The 12885-nt window shown below is 44.5% G+C and overlaps 1 protein-coding gene across 1 annotated transcript in view; it reads left to right on the forward strand.

Annotated features, from left to right (window-relative positions):
- Positions 1-5118: 5118 nt before the first annotated feature.
- DRC1 (dynein regulatory complex subunit 1) overlaps positions 5119-12885 on the forward strand; it is a 31123-nt gene continuing 23356 nt past the window's right edge. The window contains 3 exon segments of the mRNA XM_065927208.1: positions 5119-5273; positions 6987-7074; positions 11369-11481. Coding sequence (XP_065783280.1) covers positions 5119-5273; positions 6987-7074; positions 11369-11481 — 356 coding nt within the window.

Below are 12885 nucleotides of genomic sequence, written 5' to 3' on the forward strand. Positions count from 1 at the left end.
GATTCTCCCAGAACTGGATACTAGGCAGTATTTATTGTTCTCATAATAACTGAGTCACACTTACATTACCACCATAAGGTGGTTGTTTCATACTGAAAAACATCTTCACATAACCCTCCTACACTGTTGGTGGGAATATAAATTGGTCCAACCACTGTGGAGAACAGTGTGGAGTTTCCTTAAACTAAAAATAAAGCTACCATATGACCCTGCAGTCCCACTTCTGGGCATATATCCAGAGAAAAATACCATCTGAAAGGATCCATGCACCCCAATGTTCATTGCAGCACTGTTTACAATAGCCAAGACATGGAAGCAACTTAAATGTCCCTCAGCAGAGGAGTGGATAAAGAAGGTGTGTTATGTAAATACAATGGAATATTACTCAGCCATTAAAAAGGATGGAATAATGCCATTTGCAGCAACATACGTGGACCTAGAGAATGTCAAACTGAGTGAAGTAAGAAAGTGAGAGAGAAAGAAATATAATATGACACTCCTTATATGTGGGATCTGAAAAGAAATGATACAAATGAACTTACAGTGCAGAGGTTCACAGACTTAGAGAACAAGCTTATGGTTGCCTGGAGGAAGGGAGAGTCAGGGAGTTTGGGAAGGTCATTTACACACTGCTATATTCAAAATGGATAACCAATAAGGACTTACTGTATAGCACAGGAAATTCTGCTCAATGTTATGTGGCAGCCTGGATGGGAAGGGAGTTAAGGGGAGAATGGATACATGTGTATGTATGACTGAGTACCCCCACTGTTACCTGAAACTGTCACAACATGGTTAATTGGCTGTACCCCAATAAAAAATAAAGTTTAAAAACAAAAAGAAACCATCTTCTCATATAAAGAGTACTAATGTATGGTGTTAATTTTCCATGCTAATTGCTTAAGAACTTAATAACCCACATTTAGTGCACCTAAACTTTATATATTTAAAGCTCATAAAAACTCATATTTTCTAACATTGCTTCTGAGGAAAGTATTCCTTTTTTTAAAACCGTCAGAATTGATCTCCCAGTTCTGGCAGTGGGCATTCAAATTTTTTTTGTAGCAGGTTTAAAGAAGGTGAGGGAGGAAATGTCCCATATTTTAACCCAGGCTAATTCTCTGGCTTATGTGCTCTAAATCCCCTGCCCTCCCAGCTTCTTGGTTGCCTTAGCAGTTATCCCTTCCCTTCTGAATGCAAACCTCAGACACCTAGAATGGGCCTGGAAGCAGGGCTAACCAGCTTGGGTCTATCTAAACTTAAAAAAGTTACTCATGTAATTTTGACCCTGTGGGGTTGTATCCTAGATCTATTATCTCTCAAGGATAATTCTTTTAAGTAGAATTGCCTACTCAATACATATGCTCTTTTAAACTACTGATACTGGCAAACTGTCCTAAAACATGCCTTTTCAATAGTGAATGAGAGTATTGTTTTCCCCCACACTTATGACAAAGTTTGTCATTTATATAATTGAGGCTGTCTGTAACAGCAGTGAAGACCTTCCAGCTGGTTGGAAAATGGCCAAAAAGAGCCAGGAAGACACTGGCTTAGGGTGTTACTATGGTTACAAGGTAGAGCCAGCACACACAGGTGGAACCTCCCACCAGAGGAGGGAGCACCCAGGGTTTTTTGTTTATCTTTTGGCTCTGCCACATGGCATGTGGGATCTTAGTTCCCCAACCAGGTATCAAACCTGTGCCCCCTGCTTTGGCAGTGTGGCGTCTTAACCACTAAGGGCAGTCAGTGCTTAGTCACTCAGTCGAGTTTGACTCTGCGACCCCATGGACTGTAGCCTGCCAGGCTCCTCTGTCCATGGGATTTTCCAGGTAAGAATACTGGAGTGGGTTGCCATTTTTTCCTCCAGGGGATCTTCCCCACCCAGGAGTCGAACCCACATCTCCAGTGTCTCCTGCACACTGCAAGCAGATTCTTTACCACTGAGCCACTGAACTACTAGAGAATTCCCCGCCTTTTTAAAAAATCAGCTGCCCAGATATGGAGCAAAGGGAAAAAAAAGGCACGAGGCTTATTAAAAGCTCAAACAGCAAAAAAAGGGATTTAGCATCCTTATCACAAAAAATGGCTGGTTCTTAGCCACACATCTTACTGATTGCTCTTTATGACTTTTTATGATACCTTTCGGCAAGAGAGTTCCAGAAAAACATCTATTTCTGCTTTATTGACTACGCCAAAGCCTTCGACTGTGTGGATTACAATAAACTGTGAAAAATTCTGAAGGAGATGGGAATACCAGACCACCTGACCTGCCTCTTGAAAAACCCATATGCAGGTCAGGAAGCAACAGTTAGAACTGGACATGGAACAACAGACTGGTTCCAAATAGGAAAAGGAGTACATCAAGACTGTATGTTGTCACCCTGCTTATTTAACTTATATGCAGAGTACATCATGAAAAACGCTGGGCTGGAAGAAGCACAAGCTGGAATCAAGATTGCCGGGAGAAATATCAATAACCTCAGATATGCAGATGACACCACCCTTATGGCAGAAAGTGAAGAGGAACTAAAAAGCCTCTTGATGAAAGTGAAAGAGGAGAGTGAAAATGTTGGCTTAAAGCTTAACATTCAGAAAACTAAGATCATGGCATCTGGTCCCATCACCTCATGGGAAATAGACGGGGAGACAGTGGAAACAGTGAGAGACTTTATTTATTTGGGCTCCGAAATCACTGCAGATGGTGATTGCAGCCATGAAATTAAAAGACGCTTACTCCTTGGGAGGAAAGTTATGACCAACCTAGATAGCATATTAAAAAGCAGAGACACTACTTTGCCAACAAAGGTCCATCTGGTCAAGGCTACGGTTTTTCCAGTGGTCATGTATGGATGTGAAAGTTGGACTGTGAACAAAGCTGAGCCCCGAAGAACTGATGCTTTTGAATTGTGGTGTTGGAGAAGACTCTTGAGAGTCCCTTGGACTGCAAGGAGATCCAACCAGTCCATCCTGAAGGAGATCAGTCCTGGGTGTTCATTGGAAGGACTGATGCTGAAGCTGAAACTCCAATACTTTGGCCACCTCATGCGAAGAGTTGACTCATTGGAAAAGACCCTGATGCTTGGAGGGATTGGGGGCAGGAGGAGAAGGGGCCGACAGAGGATGAGATGGCTGGACGGCATCACTGACTCGATGGGCATGAGTTTGAGTAAACTTTGGGAGTTGTGATGGACAGGGAGGCCTGGCGTGCTGTGATTCATGGGGTCGCAAAGAGTCAGACACGACTGAGCGACTGAACTGAACTGATGATACCTTTGCTCTCTCTGCCATCTCTTGTGTGACAGCCGATTCTCACAGACTTTCTTAGGTATCCTACTCCCAGCCGTTGACATGCATACACACTGGTACTTGTTTCTCTTCTCCCAGATGGTGGAGACATGGCCCAGGACCTGGAGGAGTTAGCAGTCGGAGCTATGCATTGCCCCTCTGAGTCCTTGGCCCCTAGGAAGTTTAATGTAATGCTTGAGGTTACAACTAAAGGAGAGAGAGGTCTGCTGAGGCCCAGAAGCAAACACCTACCCCTCCCGCACCCTCTAGACTCCTCACCCTGGCTAGATATGGGACAAGGATCCAGGCAGCTGTTGAACTTAGCTGCTCCAAGATTTTGGTGCTCTTAAATCTGCCTACCCCTTGGCCGCCTGGAAAAAATAATTAAAAAAATAAAACTCCATTTGCTGCTGGGTAGGGCTTATTCACAAGGGGCTTATCTTCCTTGGCCTCACTGTTGCCTGTGATTTGAGTAGGCAGGCAGTACAGCTGAGAAAACAGTAAATTGTGCCATACCCAAGGTGGCAGGGCCTGTCTGCAATTTCTTACTTCCCTAGTGCCCTTTTCCGAGTTTTTCTCAGGCCAGTGGGACAAGATTCCATCAAATGTTATCCTGCTTGTTTTCGAATGGGTCTTAATTCTACATAAGAACACTGCATTCTTTGTTGGCAATGTGACATTTGACACATACAAAACACCCAGGGAATAATGCTTTTCAAGGGACAGTGCTCCCTTGAAAGTTTAAATGTGCTTCTGTGCTCTTAACTTTGATTCCTCCCCCTCACTCCCTTTCCTACCGTTTTTTCTCGGCTCTCCTCTTTTTTCTGTATGTGATTGTGGGTGGTGATGGAGGGAGTGTAGCCCTACTGAAAACCGCTACAGAAGACAACAGTTCCTTGTTGGACATAAATTTATTGATGGCAGGGGTTTTTCACATTCTAGAGACGATAAGAGGCCAAATACACAAAGCTGGAGCTCAAACACGATGGCTTCTCTGGCGGTTCAGTGGTAAAGAATCCGCCTGCCAGTGCAGGAGACAAAGGTTGGATCTCTGATCTGGGAAGATCTCACAGGCCACGGAAGAACTAAGCTTGTGTGCCACAACTATTGAACCTGTGCTCTGCAGCCTGGAGACTAACTACTGCACCCAGGAGTGGCAACGACCAAAGTCCTCGTGCCCCAGAGCCCTTGCTTGGCAATGAGAAGCCCATGCACTGCAACAAGAGGTAGCTCCCACTCGTGGCAACTAGAGAAAAACCCCTGCTGCAAAGAAGATCCAGCACAGCCAAAAATAAAGTTATATATATTAATTAAAAAAAAGAATGGATGACAAGCAGGTGGATGCAATGTACTTTAGTTCAGAATTTCTGAGTGAACCTATTCTACCCCCTCCATCGAGGAAAGGACCACGCTTGGATCCTCGGAGCTAGCACAGTGACTGGCATAGAGTAGACATTGAATTACATTAGATGAATATGGTGATTTTGAGGATTATTTATTTGATGGATGAAGAATTAATCATAGGGTCGGTAAGTGATGAATCACAATTTGGTTCAGCTCTTAAGTCTTCCAGCCTCTATTAATATCACCTGAGCCTTAGTGGGGGATTCAATACAGTCCTCACCATAAATGCAGCAGAGAGCAATAATGCCCTAAGGCGAGATAACAGCGATAGGAACACCAGTGCGCCCGGCCTGAGGGGCTGCGCGCGCAACCACGCCAGCTGAGGGTCAGGTGACAGCGTTTCCATGGCAACATCTTTGTTGTTAGCAACCAAGCTGTAGTCCCGCGGTGGTCCAGGCAGAGCTGCCCGGGGGGCGGAAGGCACCTGCCATGAATCCGCCGGGATCCCTGGGGGTCCTGGAGGAGAAGGAGGAGGAACATATAGCCACCCCCATTCTCGGACCCTCTATTCATTCTGATAATCCTCAGGAGCGGATCCAGGCCCGGCGCCTGCGCATCGCGGCGCGCTTGGAAGCTCGGAGGCGGTGAGCCAGGGTTTGGGCGCGTCCAGCCAAGGAGCGCCCAGGGTGCGGGTGTCCCGGGTGCTGGAATGAGGGGGTGGCTTCTCCAGGCCGGAGCCCCTGCAGTGAGGGGCCCGCGTGCCCTACATGTGAGCTGGTCTTGTTTTTTGATGAGATAGAAAACTCTTCTACCAGAAGGTTCAAACGAAGTATGTGATATTAAAGCGTTGAATACACTTCAGTTCAGTTCAGTTCAGTTCAGTTCAGTCGTGTCCGATTCTGCGACCCCATGAATCGCAGCACGCAAACTCCCGGAGTTTACTCAAACTCATGTCCATCGAGTCGGTGATGCCATCCAGCCATCTCATCCTAGTAAAGTCAAAGATGCAAGTAGGAATCCCTCCAGCACGTTCACGGAGAGTCTGCTGTGCCAGGCACTGTGGGTCGTACCTGAAGATGTTGGGGCTTCATGACCTGTCCTCTGAGGTCGTTCTTTCCTCCTTGCCTCCCAGCCTGCCTTCCTTCCACAAGGGGTTACAGAGCGGACCTCGGCTATCACTTCTGTTGGTCTCAGTGGCTTATCTGGTTGTGTGACACCCTTTTCCTGCAGGGTCTGAGGCTGATAACCATACCATTCTCAGGCTGGGGTTGCCACCCCTGTCCACTCACAGACTTTGTGGCCTGTCTTAAGGAGGGGGACTGAGGGGAACTTGCGTGAACCCGTGACTGCCTGAACACCCGCACTGTGGGTCCTGTGACTCGTCCTGCTGCTCAGGGTCAGCTGCCTTGCCGAGATGGTGCTTCTCTTGTTGTCTCCCGGCCTTTGGACACAAGGGCCCCAAAGCGATGTGGCTGTGTTCCAACAAAAACTTTACCTAAGGACACTGAAATTTGCATTTCATATAATGTTCATGTATCACAGAATATTCTTCATCTTTAGATCTTTTTTTCTAAATTAATACACTTCATATTTTAGAGCAGTTTTAGGTTCACAGAAGAATTGAGTGGAAACTACAGAGGTTTCCCATTTACCCCTTACTTCTACACATGTATGAAGCTTCCCTGGTGGCTCAGATGGTAAAGAATCTGCAATGTGAGAGATCCGGGTTGCCATTTCCTTCTCCAGGGGATCTTCTCAACCCAGGGATTGAATCCACGTCTCCTGTGTCTCCTGCATTGGCAGGCAGATTCTTTATCCCTGAGCCACCTGAGAAGTCCTCGAGATTCCTAAGGGTGATGCTAATCCCTACCATAGCCCTGGTCTACAGTATTGTTTGTTATGCACTTGGGTGCAGTTTGGGAGTGTCCATTTGACCTTCCATATGGCTGTAGCTCTTACCCACAGGCCAACAACCTAGTGTGAAAATTTCTCAACTTTCTAAGCATGTTAAGATCACCCTTGTTGCTCTTTAGGGAATGGTTTGGAGGAACAAAGATCCCACATGCCCCTCGGGGGGCAGGGGCTAGGGGTAAAAAAAACTCTGCCCTTCCAATGCAGGGGAGGCAGGTTCCATGGGGAGCGAGCTTAGATCCCCATACAAATATGGAATATATTTTTGTATGTGGTGAAATATACTATGAAAATTAAAAATTTAAATTTAAATCCCTCAGGCCATGCACAGCTCAGCAGAAAGATTTAAAAAAACAAACACAGAAATCAAAGTTAGGAAAAAAAGAGTGAAAGATTTTACTTCCTAGAATTTAAACTTCATTTTATCTGCATTTTTTCCATCCCAGGGAAGCTCTTGGAGAATATTTAGATGGGAAGAAGGAGAATGAGGAAGATCAAAGCAAGAGCTACAAACAGAAAGAAGAAAGCAGACTGGTAGGAAATGGGGTATAAATGGGTCCCACCAGTCCAGTAGGACCCAGACTGAGGCTTCACTCTTTCTGTGCTGGGCCTTTGATGCAGCAATGCCAAGCCCCTCCCCTCCGCTCTTCTTCCCTCCTCTCCTCTCCCCTCCCTCTTCCCCTCTCCTCTATCCCAGACTTTAAGACTGTCTCACGGCCCAACTTCTCCACGATGTCTTCCATGAAGCAGGTTGAACTCTTTAAAGTCACACATGGAACTGTTCTCGTCTGTACCATTCATTTACTTCACTATAGACAATTTTCTGCCTTCTTTGACTTTCTGAATGTGTGTGCGTGCGGTGTCCCAGTGGAACTGTTAGGTTCTAGATGAGCGAAGGTCTCTTTGTGACTGTGGAGTAGGCGCAAGCTTGTACCCAGTGAACACTAAAAGAAAGTCTTTGATCGCTCTCCCATGGTGATGACAGGGCTCCTGAAACAGGTAGTAAAGGACTTGAAGCAAGAGGTGCAGGAGGGATAAACAGTAGTTCAAAGCAGGGAGCGCCAAGTGGCACAGTGCCACATTTAATTAATTAATTGCATGGAAAAGAGCTCACCCAACCGGCCTGATTAGGGAAGGTCTAAGGAGAAAGTAGGATTGGAACTGGGTCTTAGAAAGATAGATGGGATTTCTAAAAGTGGGGAGGAGAAGAGATCATTTCTGGAACTGAAATGCAGTTACTGGGAGAAAGTATCCAAATTACTGAAATATTATTATGGAGCCTCGTTTCAGTTCAGTTGCTCAATCCTGTCTGATTATAGAGCCTAGAGATATCTAGAAACAACTGAATTACCTGGACTGTCCTGGGTCAAGGATAAGATGTTTTGTTGTAGTGGAAAGAATATTGAACTGTTATGGGTTTTTGTTCCAGATCTGTTGATAACTGTGAAGTAGATGTCACATCTCCCCTTTGCACTTAGGGTACTTCATCTAAAGGTGGATGATCTCTGAGCATTTCTGTGTAGGATAGAAGGAATATTGTATATAATCCTGAAAGTACTGTTTTAGTTGATACTGATATAATCTTGAAAATACTATTCATCCTGAGCACTCTAAAGTTGAGTGTAAAACCAGAGAGAGAATACTGTTTTTATTAGCAGGTTTTCTATGTTGCTTTCACTTAGGACTTAAATCATGAAGAGTGTTAGCACTGAGTAGGAAATGACAATCCACTCCAGTATTCTTGCCTGGAAAATTCCATGGAGACAGGAGCCTGGCAGGACCCTGACCATGGGGTCGCAAAGAGTTGGGTATGACTGAGCACACATGCATGTTGGCATTGAGGAGTATAAAGAACATTTTTACATTTCAGTTTATAAAGAAAATGCTACCTTTTTCAGTATCAAGGTATTAACAACTAGTTCTTCTCCAAGACCTGGGCAGGAGGGGCCACTGCCCTTGACCCTGTTACCTTATCAATAATTTTTTAAAAATGGTAATTATTTTTGTTTCCTGTTTAATCTTGGTCAACTCCAAGTTTATAAAGATATTCTTCCATGCTTTGTTTTTAGACACTTCATTGTTCAACTGTTTATATACATTTGGTCTATAATCTGTCTGGAATCCATTTTTTTGTGTGTGGTGTAAAACTAGGGCCCCAGGTTCATTGTTTTCTAAATGGATCTTTAATTAACCCAGCACCATTTAAAGAGAAGATCATTCTCTCCCCTTTGCATTGCAATGCACCTTTGTAGCGAACGAGGTGATCATACACGTGTGTTTGTTTCTAGATTCTCTGCTCTGTGGGTCAGTTGTCCATCTTTGTGCCACTTCCACATTATTTTAATTACTGTAGCCAAATGGCAGCCCTTGATACCCTAGGGTAAGTCCTCCAGCTTTGTGATTCTTCAGGGTTGTCTTGACTGTTCTTGACCCTTTGTATTTCCACATAAATTTTAGAATTATTTTCTCAGTTTCCACCAAAAAACCTGCTGGGATTTTAATTGGGATCAGATTGAAAGTACAGATCAATCTGGGAAAGAATTAATATCTTACCAATATAGATTTGCAACCCATGAGTATAAAATATCCCTTTTTTGGATATAAGTATTCTTTAATATCACTTAGCAATGTTTTACACTTTTTATCAAGGTTTAATTGTTTGTTGTTGATATGTAAAAGTATAATTGCTTTTGACATATTGACCTGATAGCCAGCAGCCTGGTCAAGTTCACTTGTTAATTCTCATAGTTAACCTGTGGGTTCTTTTTTTTAACATATAATTGTATCATCTGAAATGACAGTTTTATCTTTTCCTGTTCAATTTTGAGTACTTAAAAACTTGTTTTTCTTGCTTTGTTGCACTAGATATGCTTCTCGTCCATTGAATAAAAGTGATAATGAGGAGAGCTCTGTATCCTGTTCTGGCCCTCCTCTAGATGTGCCCCCTCAAGTAGACTTGCCTCAAGTTTATTCAGAGCCCAAGTGCTCCCATTAGATCACCGTCTATCACAGAACTCCAAATTCCCTGTCCAAACGGTTCTGAGCCCACTTTCAAGGCCTGCATCAGCCTCTTCCTAGGTTTTGTTCTGCTCAGGGGTGGTCAAAGGGTTTAATAGAGCTCTCACGTGTGGTCTGAGAAATTCACGTGCCTGTGTCTGATGCCCTTCATGGTGCAGGATGCGGAGCTAGGAGTATGAAGAGAATGGCTTGGGCTCCAGGCTGGTGGCCAGGGGCTGGGCTCTAGGCTGGGGGCTGATACTGTCTCCCCCTTAGCCACCAAGTTCTGAGTTGGAGCTCTGAGTCATAGTATGAATTCAAACCAGGACTTCTGTTATGAAGGTGCCAAGGTAGGAGGACAGAATGTGTTTAATGGCTTATTACACTGAATTATAATTTTTAAATATTTAGATATGTGATATGTGGACCTTCATTTAAACTCTTACCCTGGGTCTCAAAAATGTTAGGGTGTGTCTGTTAATCTGTTGATAACGGCAACATTTTCAGTTTTACTTTGGGTCTTAAATACTTGATTCAGATATTTCTGATGTTCACATTATCTGAGTACAAAATAGAAAATTGCTGCACACTACAGGAAAGTCAATAATTCCTTATGTATTTAAAACCATTTGGCACAAGTGATAAGGCTGGAGCTGTTTAAAAAAAGTCTGGAGGACCCTGGAGATCTGGATTAAAGTTCAGTTATGTATTCATAAAACCACATTTCAAAATTTCCATAGAAGAGAGAGATGAAATAGAGTCTCTGATCATTTCAGTGACTTTTTGGAGCAGGGAAATTTATAGGTTCCTCATTCAGAAATGATCTGAGAGTTGGAAAATTTTTAAGTTCCAGAACAAACTTGGAAAAACTCAGACATAACCTGAGGATTCCTGAACTTTTTGTTGAGAGGATGTATTATCTTGAAATCAAGACATCACCAAAAGGTCAGGAGTGAAGATGCTGAGTGTGAACTTTATGAAGAGGAATTTAGAAGTGGGGTGCCAGTAGCAAAACTCCTGAGCCTTTGAGGGAGGGGTAATGCAGTCAGTTACAGAAGTCTCCTGTGTTAGAACACCTCTAGCCAAAGGTCCCACATACCATTAGCTTAAACAAGATAGAAGCTTATTTCTCTGGTTCATTTAATAGCTCAGAGTGGACATAGTCCAGGGCTGATGTGAGGGTTCCTCGAGGTTGGGTACCTCAGCTCGTTCCGCCCTTCCTTAGGTTGCCTTTGTCTGCTGACCATGACATACTTAGCATCACATGCCAGCCTGGGAGATAGAGAAAAAGGGGGCAGGAGAGGACACAACTTTCCCCTTCAAGGCACCATTCAGAAGTGTCACGTGCACTGCTGCTCATGTGCATTCTAGCTGCAAGGGATGTTGAGAGGTGTATCTTTTTGGAGAGGTCAAATGCCCAGCTAAAATTGGTGTTCTGTTATTAAAAGGAGAGGGAGGAAATGCACATTGCAGGACAACTATTATTATATGTCTCACGTCCCCAACTGAGATTCTTAGAAAGGACCCTGGCAGTGTCAATCACTCAGAGGCCTGTTGAAGAAAGTGCCAAGATGTGCCCAGAGCACATTCCCTCGTACTGGTGGGCTGGTCCCTTCTCTAGCGAGACTAAACTGGACATATGGAAGTGCAGAATGCTTGTAGATCGTAAGCTGTAACATCACATCACGAGTGTCCTGATGGAGATGGGTTGCTAAGTAGCTTCTACTCTTAAAAGTCATCAGGTAGCTTTTAATTCCTGCTTGGCTGGATCACACAGCTACAGACAGTTATACAAGTGTTTCTAGCTTTATAAATTCTTATTTGGTTTCAGAAACTGGCTAAACTGCTGCTCTGTGGCACTGAGTTGGTGACAAATATCCAGGTAGCTACAGATACCAGAGAGATCCACAGGCGAGTCGAGGAAGAGGAGATCAAGCGTCAGAGGTGAGGAACCTCCTGGGCTCCGCAGCCTGAGGGATGTGAAGTGTCTCTTCTCTGGCTCCCCAAATTCTCCCCGTTCTTTATCAAACCTGGTCTAGAAGGATCCGCTTCTTGCCCCTTTTGAGTCCTCCTTCCCTCCATTCCTCCCTCCCTCTCCCCTTCCCTCATTGCTTCCCTCCTCCTTCCTCAAGTGTTACCTTTCTAATGTGTTCCAAGCCCGGTGGATACAACGAGGAGTGGACATGGCCTCTGCTCTTGATGTTCATAGTCTGGTTGAGATAGATGTGAAACCTCCACCCCACCATGATTTGTGTTAAAGGGAATGGCTACTTACTCCAGTATTCTTGCCTGGAGAATTCCATGGACGGAAGAGCCTGGTGGCTCTTGAGATCAAGAGATCATGAGATCACAAAGAATCAGACATGACTGAGTGACTAGCACACGTTACACAGGTATGTATGGGTTTCCCACATAGTGCAGTGGTAAAGAATCCACCTCCCAATATAGGAGACACGAGAGACGTGGGTTTGATCCCTGGGTCAGGAAGATCCCCTAGAGTAGGATATGACACCCCACTCCAGTATTCTTGCCTGGAGAATCCCATGGACTCAGGAGCCTAACAGGCTACAATCTTTGGGGTCACAAAGAATCAGACACGACTGAGCACACACACTATGTGTACCTGACAAAGTTATGTATAAGAGTTATGGAAACATGTGTAAGGTGATCTTTAATTTTCCCTGGAGAGATTAGAGTAAACTTTCCAGGCAAAGTGATATTTGAGGTGGGCTGTAAGGGATGAATAGGAGTTGGAGGAATCAAGGAGTGGGCATATTAGGAACAACTTGTACAAAGGCATGAGATTGTATAAATCTTGGGAATGGCATGAAAGTGAGGGATGTATGGGGTGGTGGAAGAAAAGGATGAGGTTGAGAAGGTAGATTAAGCTGTTCTGGGCTTAAATTAATCATAAAAATCAGACCCATGAAGGCTGTGTACAAATGTAGCAGCGTGTTAAAGAATGGTAAGGAGTCCACGACTGGAGGTATAGAGGGCCAGGGGGATGATGGAAACTCTTCTGTGGCCAACCCTTAGCTCCAGGCCTCAGCAGGTGGGCCTCAGCAGGCCTCACACCCACCTCCCAGGGTTGAGCTGCCTTGACAGGGAGACAGGAGTAAGCTGGTTAGCAGGATTCAGCTTCCTTGGTTTGCACACAGAGGACTGATAACATCAGGAACAGAGGTCCTCAAGTGAACTCTTCTTTGGCTTGTTCTTCAATGAATTCCTTACCTGTAGTCCAATTACAAAAGCAGCTCATGGGGCCATCTTGCTTCTCTCAGCAGGTACATACACAGTGCGATTTTAATAACAATATTTTCATTGGTTCTACATAAGTTCAGTTCAGTT

The sequence above is a fragment of the Muntiacus reevesi genome, chromosome 3, assembly GCF_963930625.1.
Source record: "Muntiacus reevesi chromosome 3, mMunRee1.1, whole genome shotgun sequence".
Lineage (NCBI taxonomy): Eukaryota > Metazoa > Chordata > Mammalia > Artiodactyla > Cervidae > Muntiacus > Muntiacus reevesi.